The sequence below is a fragment of the Microtus oregoni genome, unplaced genomic scaffold (genome assembly GCF_018167655.1).
Source record: "Microtus oregoni isolate MIOR12 unplaced genomic scaffold, Mior012 000003F_ref0000135, whole genome shotgun sequence".
In the NCBI taxonomy this organism is placed as follows: Eukaryota; Metazoa; Chordata; class Mammalia; order Rodentia; family Cricetidae; genus Microtus; species Microtus oregoni.
The window spans coordinates 50085233-50110372 of NW_024543062.1; the positions used below are offsets into that span (position 1 = coordinate 50085233).

Here is a 25140-nt window from a genome sequence, read left to right on the forward strand (position 1 = left end):
TCTTTGTTGGAATAAGTAATGTGTTTCTTTCATTTATTTAAAATAGAATTTCTTTTTATAATATTATAATTTTATAATTATAATATAATGACATTTTGGGAGTATAATATAATGACATCATTTTTCCCTGTCCTCTTTCCAAACCCTTCATACACCCCACCTCCGACTCTCTTTCAAATCCAGGGCCTCTTTTCTTTAATTGTTGCTGCTGCTGCTGTGTGTGTGTTCATAAATACACAGACACAACCTGCTCAGATTGTGTGAGGTTATGGGTCTGTATGTCTTCAGGGCTGACCAGTTGGTTTTGGGCCATCAGCTGGTGTGCTCTTGCCCTAGGGAAAGGAAATTGATTCCTTTTAAAATAAAACAAATGAAACTCAGATACTTCTGGTTTTGATGCTGCTGTGTCTAAGAACTGGGCTCAGATATCGGGGCCATGTCTCAGAGAAGACAGCTGTTCATGAAATTACAGCTGTGGCTGGGATGTAGCTCACTTGACACATACAAAGCAGGCATGGAGGCACACATCTGTAATCTCAGGGCTGGATAGGGAGCTTGAAGCTAGCCTGGGCTACATGGTGACAAAGAAAAAAGGACAGAAAGAGGAAAGGATGGAATCCTGACTGTCTGACAAACACTCATCATATTGTAAAAAGCACATTTAACGCATGCACATGTGTGTTTATGTGCATTCATGTGGGCCTGTGTACATGTATGGCATGTCATATATGCAGTACTATAGATCTGGGATGTAACTGACTGCTGGAGTTCGTGTAGGGAACAGCAGCCACATGAACCAAATAGGAAGGGGTGTATCCAGACACTCTGAAGGTCAGGGCACTGATGCTCAAGCCCTGGAGCCCATCCATAGTTCCCTTCGCTCCATGAAGGATGCACTTTAGGTAGACGCTGCCATTCTTTATGTTATATTCTTAAATGTTAGGCACAGCAATTTATCCAAGAATACTTTGTATGTATCAGTGCCTCTGTGTGTATGTGTGTGTATGCGCACACATGCACACATGTGTGCAAGCCCTAAGGATCTCCCTGTCTCCACTTTCCCATTGCTGGGATCATAAGCATGTATTGCTACCATGCCCAGATTTTGGGGATCTGAACTCAGGTCCTCATGCTTCCTGGCAAGTACTCACTGGACTGAGCCACCTCTGCAGACATCCTGAAGACTTTCTCTGACAGTAATGATCGTCAGGACTTAGTATGCGATGCTAGCTTGGCTGTTTATGCATGGGTACTGAACGCATGAATTGTAGACTGGATGACTATTCTACCTTTAACTGCTCCCCATGCACACATCTGTTTGCCTTTGGAGCCTATCATAGGTTTAGGTTACTTTACCCACCACACAAACCACCTGGACGGTAAGCGCAAGGCTATGGGAGAAGAGCGGGTTAGAGTCTTAAAGCTAGGTTTTCCTTTGCTTTCTCCCAGATCCCGACGTCCAGAATGTTGGAGAAAGATTAAAAATAATTGTTAACTCAGGTCCTCCAGTGGAAGTCCCCTCTGTTGGCACCTGAAGTTGGCATCCACTTCTGCTGAGTGAAGAGGCAGCTCTTCAGTACTTGCTTTATTGGTCAGAGAGATCCCTAGAGTTCAGAGTGGGAAAGGTTTTCTTTCCTCCTGAGAGTCAGAAAAGGAGACTGGCCCAAGAACAGCTAGATAGATAAGTGTACAGTCAGAGCACTTTAAATCAAAGAAATTCTAACTACAGAAGAGAAAAATGTTCAGATAACAAAAACACAGGTGCTTGTCAAGTGGCGGGGGAGGGGGAGAGAGGGAGAGAGAGAGAGAGAGAGAGAGAGAGAGAGAGAGAGAGAGAGAACAAACACGGGAGTAGCAGCTAGAGGTCAACCCTGGCTATTGCTCTTCACCCTCCTTGTGTTTTGAGACAGGGTCTCTCACTGGCCTGGAGCTCACCCATAGGGTAGGCTGGTTGTCCAGAGAGCCCCAGAGATTCTCCTGTCTCTACCTGCCCAGCACTGAGAATTTAAGAGCACACTACTGTATTTGTTTCCTTTCTGTTTCTGTGACAAAACACCATGACCAAAGCAACTTGTAAAAGAAAGTATGTAGCTGGGCGGCAGTGGCGCATCTTTTAAATCCAGCACTTGGGAGGCAGAGGCAGGCGGATCTCTGTGAGTTCGAGACCAGCCTGGTCTACAAGAGCTAGTTCCAGGACAGGCTCCAAAACTACAGAGAAACCCTGTCTCGAAAAGACCAAATTATAAAAAAAATAAAAATAAAAAAAGTGTGTAACTACTGGGTGCATAGTTGCAGAGCCGTAGAGCCATGGTGGTGGAGCAAAGACACGGTGGCACGAACAAGGGAGAGCTCACATCTTGATGTATAAGCAGGAGGCAGAGAGCGGCACCCTGGGGATGCTTAACAGTCTTTTGAAATGTCAGAGCCCTCCCCCAATGACACACCTCTTCCAACAAGGCCACACCTCCTAAACCTTCCCAAACAGATATCCCATCTGGAACCAAGTACTGAAACATGTGAGCCCATGGGGGTCATTCCCATTCAGTCCACCAAAACCAAGCCAACTTTTTTACGTGGCTTCTAGGGACTGGACTCAGTTCTCATTCTTGTGAGGCAGGCGGTTTAAAGTGGCGCCATCTCTTCAGCCCACGGCCTATGCTTTCACCCAAATACTGATTTTGAGATGTACACTAGCTGCTGTCCCGGAGACCCAGGTAGAAGCTGAAATAAAGAAGCATTTCTCCAAGGTCAAGTCATCATCCATTTTGCTATTGTCTGTTTTTGTATGAGAAAACCACTGTGCTGTATCAAATCGGTGTGCCAGTCATTTTGCCTTGTCTCTATGCTGGCAACTCTTCCTGCAAAATTGTACATTAAAAACTGCTTCTTTTTCTTTAGACTTCAATATGCTGTTACCTTTGCCAACATGTGGACACTTTACTAAAACACTATTTCTTTAACTCTATGTTGAGCCTGAGACACATTCACAGAGTCCTGATTATGATGAAGAATAATTTTTCTCTTCTTCAAATCTCTTCTGAAGATGGATCTTTTCCCTTCTCCCAGTGTGTTTGCTGTGACCTGCTGCAGCTGCTCCTCAGAGCCTCCCACAAGGCCTCAGAGTCCACACAGAGCAAGCCGGGTTTTGCTGTTGTCTGTGTCATCAATCTTTCCTGTCAGCGCTGGTTGAAGAATACACATTCCCATGCAGCCCGGAGGCTTTAAAAGCCAGGGGCAGAACATACCATTCTGACTTTGGCCATTCCCACACAGAAATGAGCCAAGAGGCCCAACACCTGTATTAGTTACTTGTGTCATTGTTGTGACAAAACCACCGTAAGAAATGGTTTGCTTCACCTCATGGTTTGAGGACAAGGTCATTATGGCAGGGAAGGCATGATGACAGAAGCTGGAATCAGCTGGTCCCACGGCATCCACAGTCAAGAAGCAGAGATGGATGCTGATGCTCACATGACATCCACAGTCGGGAAGCAGAGAGGGATGCTGATGCTCACACGGCATCCACAGTCAAGAAGCAGAGATGGATGCTGATGCTCACATGGCATCCACAGTCGGGAAGCAGAGATGGATGCTGATGCTCACATGGCATCCACAGTCGGGAAGCAGAGATGGATGCTGATGCTCACATGGCATCCACAGTCGGGAAGCAGAGATGGATGCTGGTGCTCAGCCCAGGACCCCAGCCTGTGGGATGGTGTGGCCCACGTTCCAGGTGGGACTTGCTACCTCAGTTATCCAAATCTAGAAATTCCCTAACAGACACGCCCAGAGGTGTTATACGGTGATTCTAAGTCTTATCGGTTGACAATCAAGATGAACCGTCAGAAGTTATTTATAACTCAGTAGCTGGTTGGCCGTCCATGGTTGCTTGGTGCCAGGAAGAAGGAATGATGGGAGAACAAGGTCTGTGGAGTGGCTCCAGCTCTAGCTGGCTATGAGGTACCAGAGAGACACTTGTTTTTTTTTTTTGAGACAGTCTCTAGGAGCCCAGGCTGACCTTCAGTTCACTGTGCCGCTGAGGACGACCTTAAACTTGATCTCTCTGCCTCTGTCTGCTGAGTGTGGAGTCCAGGTGTACGTCATTACAGCCAGGCAGAAACACGGTGCTGCGAAAACTGCAGAGGAAGATGAGCTGGCGCAAGCCCTCTCAGAACCGGGAGAGCTGAACGCTATAAAGTCTGTATCTAACACACGCATGCTATTTATTTTGTATATAGGGAGAATAAGATTCCATTGTAACTACAATATCCTCAGAGATGTCAAGTGATCTTCAAATTGTGTGTGGGGGAAGCATGTGTTCTTGTGGACGTGCGTGTGTACAAACACGTGTATGGAGCCTAGGGGTCGACATTGGGTGTCTTCCTCTATTGTTCGCCACTTTCTTTTCTGAGCGTCTCTTACTGAGCCTGGAGTTCACTGGTTTGGCTAACTGGCCAGCCAGTACGCTCCAGGGACCCCCTCATCTTCACTTGCCTGGTGTCAGGGACACAGGTACACACCTGGCTTTTCTGTGTGCTGGCATCCACACTCAGACCCTCATGCTTGTGCGGCTAGCTCTTGCACACAGAGCCACTCCTCCAGCCCCATGCACAGTTGAATTTATCTAGTTGCAAATGATAAAGTGAGCCTGTGGAAGGACAGAGAACCGCGGTTCCTCTGCACCCAGCGACACTGTTTGGTTTAGGGAAGCTGGAAGGACACTGGAACGCACCGTTCCTATTTACAGAGGCTGTCAGGAAGCATTTCAGAAGATCTTAAGCCACCAAAGTTATTTATGGCTAGCTGGCAAGCATCCCCGTGGCATTTTATCTCGGAAAGGGAAACTTAACAATGGTCAGATCCAGCCACCAAAAAATGTAGATGATGAATGTGAACAAGGCCAATTCGCAACTAGAGGAAGATGGATGGAGACACGGCCCAGATTTCAGAGCAGCTTTGGTCAGGTTGGGGTTGCTCCTCCCCAGAAGTACCCCACGGTAAAAAAGCAATCCACAGTAAGAAAGCACCCCACACAAAGAAAGCCACACGAGTGACTTCAACACAAGTCCTCAACTTCTGACAATTTCATCCACATTCTTTTGTGTGCGAAGGGCAGAACAGACATCTTGAGTCCATGTGTCCTGTCATAGACTCATGGCTTTGGCCGCCAGCTTGACATAGCCTAAAGTCATCAGAGAGGAGACACCTCAATGTGGCAACTGTCTGGATCAGGTTGGCTGACCGGCATATCTGTTGGTGGCTGTTTTCATTGTTAACAGATACGAGAGGCCCAGCCCACTGTGGGTGGCACCATTCCTAGGAAGGTGGTCCTGGACTGGATAGGAAAGCTAGCTAAGCATAAGCCAGCCTTTGAGCCAGTCCAGCACCCAGCACCCTACAGGGTTCCTGCTGGACTTCTTGGCTGTGAGGCGAGCTCCTTATCTGGAGGAAATGCTACACATAAGAAGCAAACAGTCCCTGCCTCCAAGTTCCTGCCTTGACTTCCTTCAGTGATCGGTTATGACTGGACTCCTAAGCCAATAGAAACCCTTCCCCTAAGGTGCTTCCGATCAGAGTATTTGCCACAGAAAGAGAACGAAACCAGATCCCTGCCCATCGATGGATTTAGATCCTTCTGCTTTTCCACTTCATAATGCCCAGGGGTTCTTCTTTGGTAGAAGAAATGGTTTTCTTACTGAGACATTTTAAGAAAACACATACGGCCCTGGGGAGATGGCTCAGTTGGTAAAGTGCTTGCCTCCAAGTGTGAGGACCAGACTCTAATACCAACAATTCACATAAGAAAGAGAAGAAGCCGGGCGGTGGTGGCGCATGCCTTTAATCCCAGCACTTGGGAGGCAGAGGCAGGCGGATCTCTGTGAGTTCGAGGCCTCCCTGGTCTACAAGAGCTAGTTCCAGGAGAGGCTCTAAAGCTACAGAGAAACCCTGTCTTGAAAAACCAAAGAGAGAGAGAGAGAGAGAGAAAGAGAGAGAGAGAGAGAGAGAGAGAGAGAGAGAGAGAGAAGAAAAGACGACCTGCCCTGAATGTGGGCAGCGCTATCTCATGGGCTGGGGTCCTAGACTCACTAAAAAGAAAAGGAAGCAGGGCACAAGTTTCGTTCACCTCTTTCTGTGTCCTGACTGTCGTCACATGCCTGCCTCACTCTCCTGCTGAGATGGACTGCATTCTCCAGCTGTGAGCCACAACCCACCTTCCCTCCCTTCCTCACTGTCACGGCAGTGATGTAACTGATAAAGGGCCCCGTCTTGTCTCTTTTACCTGCTTTATCTCCTTTAGGTTCTGCCTAGAAGCTGAGGGTGCTGCACCATGCTCTTCCCGGCCTCCAAAACGAAGAGCTGAATTGTGCTCTTCTTTATAACTCACCGAGTCTCAGGTATTTTATTATAGCAACAAACAGTGGACTGGGACCGTACCTAACACATCAGGCATTTGAGAGATGAATGAATGAATGGAATGGATGCTGGATAAAGAACCCATCCAAACGATGCACTGGACCACTAAGGTGGCCGGGGGTTCATACGGAACGCTTTCGGGAAATGCCTGTTCAGATACATCATTCTGCTAGGGCACGGCTTGGACCAAATGAAGCAAGGAAGGGTCTGGGTGGCCAAATGCCGCGAAAAGGACTGAGAGCCAGAGACTTGGGAAGGTACTGCCTGCTGCCAGGATGTCTGCAGGAGAAAAATAGCGTGTTTATCTTTTAAGAGATTTTTAAAAAATATATTATACCATTATAAACAGTAACTCAATTAAGTAAATTGTTTAGCTGAATTTTTCATTCTGAATACAAATGAGGCACATTATGTGGAAAATAGCTTGGGGGAGGCCCTGGGAGGGTGGACATCTGCTTCCTGGGCCTGTGACTGATGACCACAGTACAAGGCCTTGCTGTTTGCACCACTTTTTTACTCCGTTTCCCCCTCAGCCCATAGCCTTGTTTGTGGCCCAAATAAGAGGCGGTTTCCAGACGGCAAGAGGAACTTGAGACTCAGGGAGTTCCTGCTCCCTGGCGCACCGGCTTTGATAAAATGTCCACGTTGCCCACCTACAGGGATCAGCTACTTACTTCCCAAGTGCAGCCAGTTGACATTTAGAGCTTGAGATGACGGAGAAGGAGAGGTACTGGTACGTAGTTCAGTCAGAATGGTTTTGGAGAAAGGGGGAGGAAGGCATGGGGCCAAAAACGGACAAGCCGGGTGCTGGGGGATGCTCGGGGGGTGCTGGGGTTTGAACGTGAAGCCTCCCCTGTTGGTGCAGATGCTGGAACATTTGCTGCTGCTGAGATCCGGGAGGGCTGCAGAGCCCTTAGGAGGTAGGGGCCTTGCTGGAGGCCGGAAGTCCCAGGGGATGGGGGAGGCTTCAGGCCTCACCCCACTGGCAGTTCTCTCTCTTCTGTGTATGGATGAAAATGTGACCAGCCAGCTTCCTGCTCCTATGGCCACCCCTTCCTGCCTGGAGTCATGTCTTCCCCACCTTGAGGACTCTATTTCTCTCAACTGTAGTTCAACGTAACCCTGTTCCGCTTTCAGCCATTTTTGTCAGGGTATTTGATCAGAACTGGAGAGGGGAGGTGGCCAGGGGAGGGCCGGGCACCTGTGCTGGGGACATGGAATTCAGGGCAATAGGGATTTCCTAAGAGTGGACAGATTTATCCAAACAAAGAAATAAAATAAAATAAAAGGTGCATGCCTTTAATCCCAGCACTTAAGAGGCAGAGGCAGGCAGATGCCTGAATTTGAGGCAGCCTGGTCTACAGAGGGAGTTCCAGCACAGCCAGGGCTACACAGAGAAACCCTGTTTTGAAAAAACCAATTTTTATCATTCATTGAGAGTGTCACACATGTGTGTCCTGGTCATAAGATAACCTGTAGGAGTGGGCTCTCTCCTTTGACCATGTGGGTTCCTTCCAGGAACTGAACTCAGGTTGTCTGGCTCAGAAGCAAGTGCATCTTCCCACTGAGTCATCTCTCTGATTGGAAAAAGGATTTCAATACTTTTTGTTTAGAGACCAGTTCTCTATGTAACCTAAGCTCAGTATTTCAAGCTCTGAAGAGCCAACATGGCCTCTCTGTATGTACAGCAAGCAGTCCATTAGCATCTCCTTGACATCTCTGGGGCAGATGGCACTGTGCCTGCTGGTAGGCATTTAGTATTTGCTGGAAGAGTGAGATACGCAGGGTTGGGAGATAGGTTGGTAAAAGTATGGGGACCTAAGTCTGATCCCCAGAACCCACGTATGAGAAAGCCGGGCACCGTAGTGTGTGCACTTGTAATCCCAGTGCCGGGGAGGTGGAGACAGGCAGATCCTTGGGGCTCATGGGCCAGGTAGTCTAGACTACTGGGCAAGTTCCAAACCAATGAAAGGCCCTGTCTCAAAAGAGTCAATAAACATAAACAAAAAGTGATTTGGCACCTGAGGAGCAACATCTGAGGTTACCTTCCGGCACCCACCACAGATACAAACTTACACAGACACATAGACAGACACACAGACACACACACAGACACAGACATACAGACACAGACAGACAGACACACACATACATACACGAGGATGAGATATAAACTGAACCACAATTGGAATAAGTAGCCATTTGCTCAACAGGAAGAACAGACTCTGAGATCTGGTCTCATTTGCTTTCCTTTCTTCTAAACAAGACCGGGTGATGAAAAAAATCATACGATCCAAGCTGGTCCTATAGACACAGTCATAAGTTCTGGCCTACTTCTTGAGCCCCTCCTGTCACCTCTATTCCAGGCTATCGTGGGCCACTGTCTTGCCTGCTGTGAGAGGGTTCTATGAAGGACAGCTCAGGCAGCAGAAAGAGGACATGGGAAGAACCAGGGTGTTCCATCTGATTCTGGATCCAGCCCTACCAGGAGAGTTCAAGTAAGCCAATACATCCCCCTTCTTTCTTAATGGCATTCTGACCTGGTTTGGTTGGATTGTTTGAACCATGTTGTTTTGTCTTCCGCTGCTATAAACCCTGTCTAACTGAGGTGCAAAAATTAACTGGACCTAAAGAAAAACCACAAGTCTCCATTTTCTCCTGTGAAGGTGTTTGTGTGTGTGTGTTGTGTGTGTGTGTGTGTAGAGGCACACACACTGCCCCCCATGTGCTTCTGTGTGGAAGCCAGAGAAGCATGCCAGGGGACTTTTCCTGTCACCTGTCACCTTATTCCTGCAGACAGCATCTCACTGAGCCTTGAGTGTCCTGGTTTTCTTCCTGTGATAAATACCATGCCCAAAGCAACTTGGGAAGGAAAGGGTTTATTTCAGCTTACATCTTACAGTAGATCACTGAGGGAAGCCAAGGCAGGAGCCTGGATGGAAGAATGTTTCCTGCCTCGCTCTCCATGTTTCCTCAGCTTGCTTTCCTAGACAATCCAGGACTATCTGTCTAGGGTGACATGACCCACAGTGGGCTGGGCCCTCCCACATCCATCATTAATCAAGAAAATGCCCCCAGGCTTGCCTACAAGCCAGTCTGATGGAGGTGTTTTCTCAACTGCTGGTCCTACTTCCCAGATAGCTTGTATCAAGTTGACAACAACAACAACAAAACCCACCAGCAACCTCAAGCTTGTCATTTTTCTGCTAGGCTGGCTAGCCGGGAAGACCCTGTGATTCTCTTTGTCTCCACCAACTCCAATACTTGCGTTACAAGTGCATGTGACCGCATGTCTTAGTGTTACTGCTGAGAAGAGACACCACAACCATGGCAACTCACACGAGGAAAACAGTCAGTTAGGGTGGCGGCTTACAGTTTCAGAGGTTCAGTCCATTATTACCATGGCAGCGAGCATGGTTGTGGGCAGGCGGAGTGGTGCTGGAACTGAGAGTCCTATATCTTGCCGGCAAAAGGAAGTTGGCTAACACACTAGGCAGTATTCTGAGCATAGGAATGTTGCTATGACATCCCACAGTGACACACTTCCTCCAACAAGGCCACACACACTTCGACAAAGCCACACCTCCTAACAGTGCCACTCCCTATGAGATTATGGGGCCAACTACATTCAAACTACCACACCACACCTAGCTATCTTTTTATACACTTGGGATTTGATCCCAATCAGATCCTCATGATTGTGTGTCAATCACTCTTACTCCCTTAGCCATCTCCCCTGCCCTATTTGTAAGTTTCTTAATTTAAAAAACTTTCTGTGCTTGTGTGCAGCATGTCTATGTGTGTTTGTGCATGGGTACCTGCAGGGGTGAAAAGATGGGGTCAGATCCCCTGCAGCTGGAGTTAAGGTGGTTGTAAGCCACTTGACATGGGTGCTGGGAACTGAACTCTGGTTCTCTGCAAGAGCAGAAAGTGTTCTCAACTGCTGAGCCATCCACCAGTCCCCGGTTTCTTAATCTTTCACATCCTGTGACGTTTTACTGGGTCACGCTGGGAACTTACCTCTCTCCAAGGAGGACATCGGATAGATTTATGAACGTGGGGAAGTCCAGGTTATTCAAGACAGGGTAGGCATGAATGGGAACAAGCAAGGTGTCATCTCCCTGAAATTGGGAAAGGGGTTAAATTTAGCGTTTGGAAAACTATCATTTTGAAAGAAAAACATTTTTAATCGTCAAAGAATTTTCTTAGGAGACCTCATCACTTTCAGGAAAACATTAGAAATACTGGGTTTCTTTTGGGAGTATATGTGTGTGGCCATGTCTGTAGACGCATTTGCATGGGTGTGTGCATGCATACAGAAGCCAAAACTTTGGATATCGCTGTTTAGGTGACATCCACCTTTTATTATGTAGACAAGGTCTCTTGCTGGCCTGGAACTTAACCAAATATTCTAGGATAGCTAGCAAGAGAGCCCAGGAATCCTCTTGTCTGTACCCCACCCCTGCAATGAGATGACAAGCCCATACCACCAAGGCTAGCATTTTCAAAAAGTGTGTTCTATGGATCAAGCTCAGGTCCTCATGCTTGCATGGTAGGTCCTTTACTGACTGAGCCATCTCTCAATGCTGAAAACTTACATTTTTAAACCAGAAACAAAACACAAAAGACGCTTCAGTCTACCTTACTGGAACGATGCTTTCTGTTACCCGTGAAAGCTAAAACTACTAATCACCCCCAAGTAAATACAAAGATGCTGTGCTATCTGCTTCCACCTGGAGAAGTTCTAAGGGAAGATATTATTTAGGGGGCCAGGAGAATTGCAAGGCAGAGTGGAAAGTCATTCAGCGGGAAGAGAGCACAAAGACCAGTTCTAGTTCATTCTAGTTTGGTGGTGATCTTGAACAAGGCCTTTGATTTCTCCAGGTTCGTTTGGTCCTAAACAAAGTAGATATAGTCATACTTGCCCTTGAGGAGGATATATTTAAAAATCAAAGTCAGCTACAGTTTTAGATGTAAAAATTACCACATCAACATGGAATGTCTTTATTTGCCTTATGAATTGTGCTCTTGGCCTCTACACCCCAGCTTCTTGACTCTGTCCGAGGTCACATAACTCAATAAGGAGTTTAAAGATATTTGGTAATATTAAAGGCTTCTAAATGTGCAATGACAAAAATTAATTTAAAAATCAAATGCATGATGAATCTGAGATGTTTCTAGTGATACTCACCCATGGTTCATTGCTTGATGTCACTGTAGCCTTGGTTCTGAATGCGGGACATGTGCACTTGCACCACCCATGCTGTGAGCTCACATGTACACTTGCATCATGCATACTGAGTGTGACCTCACATGTACACTTGCATCATGCATGCTGTGAGCTCACGTGTACACTTGCATCATGCATTCTTTGACCTCACATGTACAGTTGCATCATGCATGCTGTGAGCTCACATGTACACTTGCATCATGCATGCTGTGAGCTCACATGTACACTTGCATCATGCATACTGAGTGTGACCTCACATGTACACTTGCATCACGCATGCTGTGAGCTTGAACGATGACAGTCAACAGTGACTGAGACACTTTGGCTCAGATTTAAGACTACTGCATGCTATTATTTGTCAAGTTTTTGAGTTGTACATGTGAAATAATTCTGTTCTTATAGGGACATAATGCTTTAATTATGGAAAATGCAGACTTTGTTTTTATTCTCTTTCTTCTTGCCACTGATGCCGTCTTCTTTTTTCTCCTTGGTATGTATCAAATTTGTTTCTTTAGATTGTATTATGCTAGAATATTCAGCTTTTATGCATTTATTTCCTTGTTTTTTAGTTTTATTGTGTATATATATAGGAGCTTAAAGGAGCACATAAATGTTACTGGACACAGCTTCCCCAGAGCCCAAGCAGCACAGGATAAATGGTTTGGCCCGGGCATTGGAGAACGGCAGTGCAGTGTCCAGGGAATTTTCCCAGGTTCTCTGAGGCCTAACGTCTGAGGCCCTGAGCCTACAACCTCACCCACCACTCAGAGAGTTCTTTCCAGACTATGATGTGTTAAGTATCAGACACTAGCAGAGACCAGCAGGATGTTTCGGGAGCCTGCCAAGGCTTGCCCTGTCCAAATCCTTTCCCAGCAGGGCAGAAGCTACAACTGTGAGCCATCTAGTTCCTACAACACTGAGAAACTACAGGTTCTTCTTGCTCTCCTTCATCTTCCTTCAGGATATGAAGTACCCCCTATATCTTTCTTCACACATGCCCCACATCCCCAGTCCTTCCAGAAACTCACCTTACAGTGAATGCGGATGCAGTCGTAATAGTAACGCCACTCGTCGGGAGAAAACGTAACCGTGACCATGAGGGACAAGCCCGGGATGAGGCGATGCTCCTGGAAGGCAGGTAGGCTGGGTTGGAGCTGGCCCCAGAGCTGGCAGACAGCAGCACTATAGTGGGGTGGGATGAAGGATGCGCACACTCGTGTCCTAGCAGGCCTGGGGCAGAAGCCACAGCTCATCCCACAGCTCCTCAGCAGGGAAGGGGACCCAGGGACAGTACCTTCTTCTCATATGCGATCCTGAAGTACTTGGTCTGTGGTGGTAAGATATGAAGGTGTGTGTCTTCATCGGAAATATTGGCAATGTACTGGGGGAGAAAAAGGTGAGTTTGAATTTGATTATTTACATAGTCATTATTTTTCATTGCTTATACCTTATCTTTATTACAAAGAAGATTCGAGGGCACATTATATTAAGTTTTTTAAAGACATGAGATATGGGATAGGAGATGACTCAGCCAGTGATTTTCTTGCTGGGCAACTATGAGGAACTGAGTTTAGATCCCCAGAAGCCCATGTAAAAATCTGGGTATGGCGACAGCAGTTTTTATCAGTGAACCTCAATGCTAGGGAGGAGATGGAGGGAGACTCCTTAGGGCTCCTTGACCAGCAAGTCTGGAAGGAAGGATTAGCTCAGGTTCAGGAAGAGACTCTGTCTCAAAAAATATGATAGAAAGTGGTTGAAGAAGACACCCATGCCCTCTTCTGGTTTCCTTGTGCGCATGATGCACACATAAGGATACATGCACTCACATACACATATTAATACACACACACACGTACACACATATGCATGCAAACACAGAGGAGAAAGAATGAGAGAGAGAAAACAGAGAATAAGAATTAGAAAACAATTGGTTTTTCCTTTCTTCTTAGTACATGTGTTATAAGTATATGTGCATTTATGTACATATGTTTATATGTAATATAATGTTTATATGATCAATAGCACACAACTTAAAAAAGACATGTGATGCTTTTAATTTCAAGTTCTAAATTGTCAACTGATTACCACAAAATGGTTTTGTTAGGACTGCAGAGAGAACTCTGCAGTTAAGGGTGCCTTCTGCTCTTAGAGAGGGTTTCAGTTGCCAGCACTCACACCAGGAGGCTTACAACACCTCTAAGCCCAGATCCAGCAGACTCCACAGGCACTAGCACTCACATGCACGCACACAACACACATGTACGGTGTAGCCTGTAACTGCAGCTCCAGAGCCTACCAAGCCCTCTTCTGGCTTCCTGAGGGAACCCACACGTATGTGTCATACATGCACATAGACCATTTTCATATATATGAATAAAATAGACAATCAAATGATTTTGTTGATTTTTACCTAATTCCTGAATTCACGACCCACTGATGACTATAGTGAATAAATAAACCACGCTAATGCTTGGGTAGGATGCACTGCGCCCACACTGTGGTGTTAAGGTTCCACATCCCTAAGTCCTGAAGAGAAGACATTGCTAGTCCTGGCCCTAAACTTTGAGAATCAACATCTTAGAAGGGTACAGTCCTTCCTCAGTAGCTGTTACAGAAAGTCAGAGGGCATTGCTTCGTACAGGTCTGGGCCCACAACCACACTGGCTATCTCTTAGGAGAAGTGAGGGCTTATTTATTAATAAATATAATTTGTGTTTCCCTAAACAAGAAAAAAAATGTAAGGGGTCTTGGGTTTTGAAAAATTAAAACCAAACAAAGATCATTGTTTAAAATTTCCCCGTAGACTGAAGCACTGATATTAATATGCATGCAAACAGAAGGCTTCAAACCCTTTAGAGTCACGTGACCTCAGTGCAAATGAGCGGACACCTAGTCATTCCACCTGTGGGCAATTTGCATAGTTTCCTGTGCCAAAACCTAATCAAGCCTTTGTCCCACCTACTACAAGAATGAAGACCATCTCAGATGACCCACGTTCCAGGAAATGTCTACCTCACTCTGAGAAGGTGCAATTACTGTGAACCATCCTGAGAGATGTCAATGGTGTCAAGGTGGGGCTCACTCTCCTTGGAAAGCAAAGGAGACCGCAGTTGAACAGGACAGGAAACCAACAGGAGCTGGCTACTACCTGAACCATCTGTAGCTTGGCCCAGAACAAGTCCAAGGCTGTTAGACCCTGCTTCCATTTCAAGAAGAGTTCTGAGTGTGTCCAAGCTGGTGCCTCCGTCCCCACCAACATCATCAATCAGAACAAAGTGTCCAGGGTTGAACTGCAGGGTTTGGGACAGCACAGCTATTGCAAGTTCAGGACATCAAGCCCAGAGTTAATCCTTGAAGGACTTGATACCACACTTGTTTTGAGCTCAGCTGCTTGGACTCAGCAAGCCACGGCAGTCACAAGCAAGGGTGTGAGAAAGGTTTTAGATGCTGTCTGTGTTTCTGAAAAAGAAACCATGCAGGAGGCTGATGATGGCGACTTTAGGTTCCCCACTGTAGAGTCCCGGAACATGAGAATGATTTAGTATCATTTTTTTTTTTTGGCATGATAAAAGACTTCTGTTGATTTGGGGTTAGAGAGGAAACCCCAGTAAGACAGACAGTTAAGAACTCTTCCCTTGTTTGGCAAGAATCTTTTTGAAATTAGGGCGGCCCATATGTGTATGAGTATGAGGCCCACTGGGCATCAGCACCCTGCAGTTAACACAGCGCAGAAGAAACTGGCTCCCCCTCCCCCCGCACTGGGCATCAGCACCCTGCAGTTAACACAGCGTAGAAGAAAATGACCCCCCCCCCAACTGGGCATAAGCACCCTGCAGTTAACACACCGCAGAAGAAAATGACCACCCCCCCCCACTGGGCATAAGCACCCTGCAGTTAACACACCGCAGAAGAAAATGACCCCCCCCCCCCAATGGTGGCCATCAATTGCCAATAGCTCATCAGCTAGGGGTGGACCTCAGTAGTCTTTCCCCAAGTCTTGCTGGCACTTTGCCCGGCTGGTTCTTGTGCAGGTTTTGTGCAGGCAGCCGTAGGTGCGTAGCTCCTGTGCACAGCCAGGTAGTGTCCAGAAGGCTGCATTTCACGGCACTCTTCCTGTCGTCTGGCTCTTACATTCTCCCTGTCCTCCCTTCATTAATTCCCTGAGCATTGTGGGTGAGGAAGCAGGTCCGAGTAGACGTCTTTTCTGCGACTGAGCCCAGACAGGCACTATTCCCAGCACTTCTAACAGGTCTGAATGCTTTTGATAAGAATCTTAAGGTAATTGCTTTGGGCTTCAGTTTAGTTTTACTGACAGGAACAGGAAGTTGGCTTTCCCAGGGTCTCTCTGAATGCTATTAAGATGAAATCATGTTGTACTTTTATCTTCTTGTTTGTTTTAATGTCTGATAAAATCAATGTGATGTTTTACACAACGCTGTCCTTTTATCTTCTTGTTTGTTTTAATGTCTGATAAAATCAATGTGATGTTTTACACAACACTGTCCTTACCACGTGCGTGAACTCCCAACTCCGAGTCTTTCCTTTCCAAGTGTTTATTGGGTATCTTCTGTGTGTCAAGCATGTGCTGGGCTCTGAGGAAGTCGCATTATGAAAAGAGACAGGTGTGTGGCTGCCCTCCGACAGGGTGAAGCACAGTTGAGACTTCAGAGCTTATCTTTAATTATGCAGACATGGATGCCTTTGTGTTTGTACACGTACATGTTGGCCTGTGAAGGCGGGGAGCTGGAGTTACAGGTAGTTGTGAACTGCCCAACATGGGTGCTGGGAACCAAAGTCAGGTCCTCCTACAAGTAGTATGCACTAGCTTAATCTAATAGATATTGACATAGTTTATGGGTGTGGAATAGATTAAGCAGCTAGTTCAGAGTACCGCAGAGGAGAAGGGACTGACGCTTGGGTGCGTTTGGCTCCATCATCCTTAACCACGTGTTCTTAATGATTAACATATTTTTAATAACTAACTTGTTCTTAATGTTTGGGAAAATTGGTTAGATTGGAAATAATTTTTTGTAAAAAACAAAACAACAACAACAAAACAAGTAGTATGCTTGTTTAACTGTTAAGTCATCGCTCCTGCCCACTCATGTTGCTCATGTTAATATCTGAATCCCCACCCACAGGGTGAAAAGGGACAGCAAAGAGGTGCCACGCCTCACTCAGTCATTCTGGCAGAGAGAACACATGCGCTGGAGTGACCACCACCTCCTCCCAGACCTAGGCATCTTCTCTGGGCAGGCCTGGCACCTGGCCAGAGCAGGTCAGAGGCAGCCCTGTCTGCATCCTCCTCCCTCCACACTGGTCTGGAGGAAGACAGTGCAGAATGCAGTTCCGTGCCCCTCACTCAGTATCCTGTGTACTGGAAAGAGGAGTTTCCACTTTGGGAACTGTGTTTCTCTAGATGCCCGTACACAGGGCTACTGGGAAGTCCAGACGCTGGTCCCCACATGGCATAGGAGGGACATATTTTGGAGAGAGTGATGTTAGTATGTTCCAGGACAGTGATGCTCCTTTCTAGTTTCTCTTCAAGGAACCGCCTTTTTGACTAAGCCAGTCCCTCCCTCTCCCCTTGCCCCTTCTCTTTCTCTGTGTGTATTTGTGTGTGTCCAAGCACCTGTACACACGTGTGCATGTGTGTGTGGAGGCCAGAGGACAATGTTGGGTGACTTTCTTAGTCATTATCTCGTCAATTTTATTTATTTGGAGGGTGAGCGTTGCCATGACACACGGATGGAGTCAGACGACTTCCCTCACTCTGCCGTGGGGATCCTGGGGCTCGAACTCAGGCTGTCAGGGTTGGCACCAAGCCCTTTAACTGGCTGATCTATCTTGTTGGGCCCTACCTTCAAATTTTTATTGTGTTTATTTCCTTATGGGCGGTGGTGTGTGTCATAGATGCTTACAGAGGTCAGAGGAAAAGTTGTAGGAGCTAATTTCCTCCCTCTACCGTGTGGTGTCCACGGCTTGAACTTTGGTTGTGAAGCCTGTTGGTAAGCGCCTTTGCCCACAGAGTCATTTTACTGCATACCACCACCATGTTTGAAACAACGACTCTCACTTTTACCTGGCGCTCAATTCATCTAGTCTTGTTGGCCATAAGCCCTGTGATCTGCATCTCGCTCACCAGACCACGCCAACAAACCCAGCTTTGTGACAAGGTGCCCATGCTGGTGTAACAAGCACTATTCCCTTGAGCCATCTCCCTGGCCCCTGCTCTCTATCTGAATTAGGAACAAAAATGTACGTACCAGGATCTGTTGGTGCTGCTTCTCTATCTCATAGCCTCCAAAATGGACTATGCCTGGTCTGGCCTGGATGGCCTTATTGTTCAGAAGCTTGGCATAAACCTCTACAAAAGAAAGACAAGTCCATCGTGAGCTATAAAGAATACTACATTGAAGATGCTCTTCTTGGTGTGGGCAGTCTTTAGTTTAGGGCACTGTAAGCACAGGCAATGTCCAGACAATGGATACAGCTGTCAACAAGATGGATTATGAGTCCCAAATAAACTGGACTGTGTCTGCTTTTCTATTTTTAAAAAAAGACTTATTTTTATTTTATTTGTGTGTATATGTGTGTACGAGTAAATGTGTGTATCTCTCTCTCTTTCTGTGTGTGTGTTTGCGTGCACCTGCTTGTAGAAGCCAGAAGATCTCAGATCCCCTTAGAACTGGAGTTCCAGGCTTAGAGCTTGATATGAGTGGTGGGAACCGAACTTAGGCCTTCAGGGCAGCCAGGGCCCTTGACGGACTGGCCTTGTCTCCAGCCCCCGCTTCATCTTTGCTCATACATGCTTACTATTTATTGATTTGCCCTCCAAGTAGGTCATGCATGCATATGTGTGTGTATTTGTGGAGGTCAAAGAACAACTTCCGGGGTCATTCTTTGGGTGTTGTCCACTTTTGTTCATTTTTGATTTTTGGAACAAGACATTGCTCAGGCCTGGAACTTAGATAGTAGTGGCCGACTGGCCAGCAAGCCCCAGGAAGCTGCCTGATTCTGTCTCCTAATGCTGGGATCACAAGCACGTGTCAGACATGCCCTTGGACAGTTCCTCCTGAGTGTGGAGTTACAGACATGCCCAATCACATTCCTTTATGTGGTGCTGGAGATGAAAGTCAGGGCCTCATGCATCTTAGGCAGGGCTCATCCATTTCGGCAATTTTTTTTTAATGCTAAAACTTTTTTAGTTTGGGGTCCCAAAGCAGCATGCTGTGCTCCTGCCCAGAAATGGTTAAGTACACCAACGTGCACGTGACAGTCTTAAGGTGACAACAGAGTCTTAGGGAGCAAATGCATTTCTAAGGTTTAAGGTGAGGCTTATACAGGCTGAGGGTGTGGTCAGTTTTAATTGTCAACTTGACACAACCTACAATCACCTAGGAAGAGGGTCTCAATGAAGAGCTGTCTAGAAGCTAGACTTGAGATCAAGTTGGCCTGTGGGCATGTCTATGGGAGACTGTCTTGATGTGGGAAGACCCAGCCTAAAACTGTCGGCACCATTCACTGATTTAGGGGTCCTGGACTGTATCAGACAGGACAAGCATACATTTATCTCTCTCTGCTCTTGACTTTGGGTGGATGTAAGTAGCTGCTTCAAATTCATGTCTTGTATTCCTTGCTGTGATGGACTGTGACCTGGAACTGTGAACTAGACCCTTTCTCCTGTAAGTGGCCTTAGTCAGGGTACTTCACCACAGCCTTGGAAGTGACACCGAGATAGGGTTAGTAAACGTGGAGATGCAGAGCTGTGTGGCTCCTCACCAGCTGAATGTCACCTCCTCCCTCACAAGGTGTCCACTTCCAGTAAACCCCGGGGACTTCCCCACATGCCGGCTGCTCCAGCAGGGAAGCAGAACTAGGATGTTTTCCGGAAGTTGTTGTACGGCCATCAGGTGACACTCCTGCAGGTCGAGGTATCAGGTCAAACAGCTCAGGGTGAGGTGGGAGAGAGAGACAGGGAAAACTGGGGAGATATGAGACAGGAGCGGAGCCCCTCACCCGGGAATTCAGCTGAAGCCACCCACCAGCAGGCAAGCAAAAATCCAGCACAATTAACAGCTACTTATGGCCTTTCTTCTCCCAGCTGTAAGCCTGGATGCTTTTAAGAACCCCATCAGAGAACCCCCCTTACAGGGAAGGGACTGTGGCAAACCCCTTGTGCAAACCTAGTGATTTCTTGTCTTACGTTATTAGATTTTAACTCCGGAGTTATTGCCAGAGTTGCCCTGAAATCTCATCGAGAGAGAAAGAGAGAAAGAAATGAAATGAGGTTCTTAGCAATCTTTTGAAATGTAACCCGAGAGGCACCAAGATGGTCTATATGTCTAAAAAGAAAGCCATTTGTTACAGCAGCTCCAGGAGCCTGCACCACACTTGGGTATGGGTTACTTCCGGCTATTTTCTCGGAGAAGCCCACATCAGCATCTTCCCATCTGTCGCTGAGTAACTCTTTTTCTCTTACACCGAATTAGGCTTTTGTTAAAATATATCTAAAAAACCCAACTCTGCTTCCTAAACTGCTTAGTTCTGTATTTTTTTTTTTCCGTGTCAAAGAAATGAATCCTGAATCCTGGCTTGGCTCGAGTGCAGTCCCAAAAAGATTAGGGGAACTCCTTGGGCTGCGACAGTTGACCGTCTGTCCCCTCATGCGGAGCAGAAGAACTGTCGCTTTATTCAGTGTACTAAGAGCCTTGAGGATTCAAGCAGGATAGAGATGGGTGTTCGGGGTTCTAGAACGGAAGTCAAAGGGAGGAGTCTGAGGTGAGGGGTGAGGTGGTCCCAAGACCTGCTGAGGATGGTGGCTGTCTGTGGTGCTCCAGGCAGACATTAGACACTGGAGGGTGCTTCTAGAGGATTCCAGGTTCTTGCATCCCAGAGCAAGAAATTGCATCATGCATCAGGGACATGGGAGTGGTGGTGAAACAGAAATAGTTTATTGAAAGAAAAACACTTCAGGAAATCGAAGTAGAACAGGGCTGGAGGAAGGCCAGAGTTCCATGGTGGATGGTCTATATCAGGATTCTCACGTCTCAGTGTGGCGGGCTTTCAGCACATCTGCATAGCGTTCATGTGTTCTGCAAATGTTATACTACACATCAGCCTTGGTGGGAGAGTATTCCAGGCTTTCTCTGACATTGGTTTTTATTCATATGTTAACCGTGTGTGTGTGTGTGTGTGTGTGTGTGTGTGTGTGTGTGCTGTAAGACAACATTAGTGTTCACTGTCCACATTGTTTTGTAAGGGAGGGTCTCTTACTGGTCCAGAAATAGCCGTGTAGGCTAGGATGGCCAGCCAGGGAGCCTTGGGGATCCCCCAGTCCTCGGGGGTCCTCCTCAGTGCTGCTGGGGTCATGAGCACACACCACTCACGTCCTCGTGATTGTAAGACAGGCACTTGAGTCCCCAAACTTTCTCCCCAGCCTCGTGTTCTAACCTTGCCTTGCTCCTCACCCCACTCCCCTCACGCTCCAGCACGTGAACTTGGTGACTGACTCACACCACAGAAGTCTATCGTTGGGAGGCAGGAGAAACTGCTCAGTGGCTGAGAGCACTTTCAGCTCTTCCAGGGAAGCTGAGTTTGGTTCCTAGCTTCCACAGTGGATGGCTCACAACTGCCTGTGACTGCAGCTCCAGGAGACCTGGTGCCCTCTTAGAGGCTCCGTGGGCACCCACACACATGCAAACAAGTATATAAATGAAAATAAAAATAATTTTTTAAAATCTACCATTTAAGCAGCTTGATTTAAACAGAACTACCATTCTTAATAAGAAGAACTATTATGAGCCTATAAGATGATACAGTTAAACCAGCACCCCCAGTCCCAGCTTCCTGGACTTTGGATCCCTGGAGACATAATTCATAGACAAGTGGCGGCTGCGCACTCACTGGACTCCAGGAGATGGTTGGGCACTTCTGCTCTTTTCTTGGGCTCCTCCACCAGGCTCTTCAAGAGGATGGGTGACACTTTTTCAATGGGCTCTTCTGCATTCTTTAGTTCCTGCATGGCCGGTTTCACGACTGCCATCTTCTCGTGAAAACTGGAGTTGTCCTTCTAGAGTCAAAGGTCATTTCCTGGGGAGAAAAACGGGAGTGGTAGACTCATCGTGAGGAAGCACACACATGTTTCTTCTTAGCTTTTGACAAATGTACCCCTTGTCCCGGCGTGGTGTGCTGCGGCTCTGGCCCCCCTGCTCTCATCTGCTGGACGCTGCATTCCCACACACTGCTGTCTCATTAATCACTTGACTCACACACCATAACCCAATATGGCAACGGGCTCCAAACTCTCCCATGACTCTTCAGGGCTTGTCTGAAGGGTGCTTCTGGGATGCCTCTCAGGCACAAGGAGGGGGGTGTCTCAAAGCCTCATAAGTTTGGAAAGTTCCTAGTTTCCTTTCTGTTGCTATGACAAGACATTCTGATAAAAAGCAATGCAGGGGAGGAAAGGGTTTATTTTGCCTTACAACTCCAGATCATCAAGGGGAAGTTGAGGCAGGAACTCAAACAAATAGTCACATTAACATCCACAGTCAAAAGCAGAAAGAAATGAATCCGCTCACGTTAGCTGCTTCCCAGCTTTCTTCACTCTTACACAGTGCAGGGCCTAGCCTAGGGCATAGTGCTGCCCACAACACGCTTAGTCTTCTAGCCTAGGGCACAGTGCTGCCCACAATGGGCTGAGTCTCCTAGCCTAGGGCACAGTGCTGCCCACAATGGACTGAGTCTCCTTCCTAGGGCATAGCGCTGCCCACAACGGGCTGAGTCTTCTCACATTAGTTAACAATCAATCCAAAGATACCCAGAGGCAAATCTAATCTAGATAATTCCTTATTAAGATTCTCTTTACAGATGATTCTATACTGTGTCAAGTTGATAATTAAAATTCTTCTTCCTGTCTCCACATCACATCCACAGAGATATGTGAACAAGGGTCCCTTCAATATTTCCCACTCAAAAGATACAGGCATTCCTAAATCACCTTCCCCCTCTGCTAACAGGAGGTGACAGAGAGGTAATGAAGCCCACAGGTGGCCAGGTCTCAGAGACCTTGTCATGCCTGGGAACTCTGTGGGTCCCTACTGTCCTTGACAGTCATCGGCAATTCTACTTCCCTCATAAACACAGATTCCCAACCCCTGCTAACATCCTTTCTCAATTACTAGTTTATAAGTCATTTGGCATTAACAATGTATTTCCTTGAAACAGAACTTTAGAAACTCCACATTTTTGAAAATATTATTCTTTTATGTGTATACATGGTGGGTAGCAGCAATGTTCATGTGGCGATCAGAGGATAAACCTGAATTGGTTCTCTCTTCCACTTTTATGTGTGTTCTGGGGCTTGAACTCAGGTCATCGGGCTTGCAGAGCAAGTACATTTATCTACTGAGCTATCTCACTGGCCGCAAACACCACATTTTCTCAGTCAGACACAGCTCTTAACCAGAGGCCATGGGGCCGCTCAGAGGAGCCCCTGAAATTGAATGTAAAATCAAGAATGCATGTTTATGAGTTTTGCTTTCGTCTTTCTTGGAGAAGTCGCACAGCATTGGAGAAGACCCCAGAGAACACAGAATACAGTGAGGCACACAGTAGCTGCCCAACAGTCATTTAAAAAATAAGTTAGCTAGTCTAACCTCTTGCCTGCAACCCCTTTCAGGAGCAAAGGCGGCTTGCTCCTCAGCACAGCCATGGGACCGACTTCAACCCTCCTCCTGCACATCTTCCAATGCTGGGCCCCTAGTTCACCCTCCAACCCCTCCTGCTCTTGGCCCTACACGGTATTTCAGGTAGGATCAAGCTGAGCAGAGAGATGACTGAGCAGCTAAGAGCACTTCCCGCTCTTCCAAAGGTCTTGAGTTCAATTCCCAGCAACCACGTGGTGGCTCACAACCATCTGTAATGAGATCTGGTGCCCTCTTGAGGAAGAAACCTCGTGGGTCATCAACTTAGACCATGAAACCCAACATGGACAAGTTCAGCAGAACCGCCATATACGGGCTGACCATGCATGCTTCAGCATTGCCAGGGCAGACACTACATTCATTTTTTTTTTTTCAAGTTGAGCAGGGCCTCACCCTGCCTAATCCCCTCTTCCTTAAACCCCAGCCCATGCTAAGTGTTGGGTGGAACGCAGACTCTCCCTCCCATCATTTCTTTAGACCCCCAAATCCTCCCCCGATCCAGTCCCAAGATGAACACCTTTTGGACAGCCACCTGGAGCTCTCCCTTTTAGCAGCTCAGCGGGAACCTAGGAACACTCGGGCCCCGGGTCCGAGGCCTCTTACCCTGCAGATGATAGTTCCGGGGCGGGATTCGGCAGCGTGCAGGAACCTACTCAGAGCGTCGCCATGACAACGTGGACGCACTCCCAGGATACGCTAAGGGACGCGTCCAAACAGTCCCCAAACACGGGGGAAGCTTGGCGGCTTTTGTTCTGGGGCAAGGGCGAATTTCTTGGGCTCTAAGCAGAGTATAGAGCCCGAGAAAGGCTAGAGAGCGCCACTTACTACGTGGAAAACCAATGGATTCCCTAGAGGAGCTGAGAAAGTTTGGCGACTCCACGGAGTCTGAAGGAACAAATGGGGGCCGGGCTTCCCAGCCCAGTGGGCGGGACCTCCTACTGTACCTTCTGCTCCCTTCCCCGCTCCCCGCCCCAGCTTCACACTTTCGTTAATGGAAACTTTATACATTAGCAGAGTTTTTAGACAGCTAAAAAGAAGTTCTGTTTCCCCCACTGCAATCATGACCAAGTCTCTGCCAATCAAATTTCGTCCGTACTTTCTATTATTTTGAAGAAATTCCCACATGCCTTTGTATCCATACTCTTTACAAACACTTTATCTTTTATTTATTCGTTGACAATTTTATACAAGCAAACAATGTATCTTGATCATATGCACCCCCAGCCCGGACTAAGAGCCCTCAATACATCCGCTCCCCTCTCCACTTCCTCGTTTATTAACCACTGCCTTCAATTAGTGCCGACTGCTGGACTGCTGACTGATCTTGTTGACTTGACCTTGTGCAGGTCTGGAGCAGATAGCCACAGCTGCAGGGAGTTGGTGGGTGCAATGGCCACGTCCTATCCAGAAGGCAGCATTCACAGCCTTCCTCCCGTCCTCCGGCTCTTACATGCTCCCTACCCTCCTGTGATTTTCCTTGAGCATTGAATCAGAAGTTGGGTTGACAGAGATGTTCTGTAAGGTGGAACACTCAACAGACAGTAATTGTCAGCACTCTGACCAGTTATGAATCTCTGCATGAAATACCACCCACTGCAGAGGGCAGCTTCTCTGGCCAAGACTGGGAGCTGCACTAATCTGTGGGAATAGGCAAAAAATATTTAGAAGGCAGTTTGGCAACAATTGACTTAGCAAAACAGCAGTAGGTTCTCCCACAGAGCAGGGACCTCACCAGCCACGAGTTTCTGACAAGTACCAGGCCTGAATTCCTACTTGTGGAGAAGGCTTCAA

General features: G+C 47.1%; 1 protein-coding gene across 1 annotated transcript in view; it reads right to left on the reverse strand.

The window, feature by feature from the left end:
• Positions 1–24181, reverse strand: part of Cfap221 (cilia and flagella associated protein 221) — a 75178-nt gene extending 50997 nt beyond the window's left edge. The window contains exons 1-6 of the mRNA XM_041649211.1: positions 23953–24181; positions 21551–21736; positions 17911–18011; positions 12939–13025; positions 12673–12771; positions 10435–10535 (exon numbers count right to left, since the gene is read on the reverse strand). Coding sequence (XP_041505145.1) covers positions 10435–10535; positions 12673–12771; positions 12939–13025; positions 17911–18011; positions 21551–21689 — 527 coding nt within the window. The 5' untranslated portion in view covers positions 21690–21736; positions 23953–24181. The remainder of the gene's footprint in view (positions 1–10434; positions 10536–12672; positions 12772–12938; positions 13026–17910; positions 18012–21550; positions 21737–23952) is intronic.
• Positions 24182–25140: the final 959 nt, after the last annotated feature.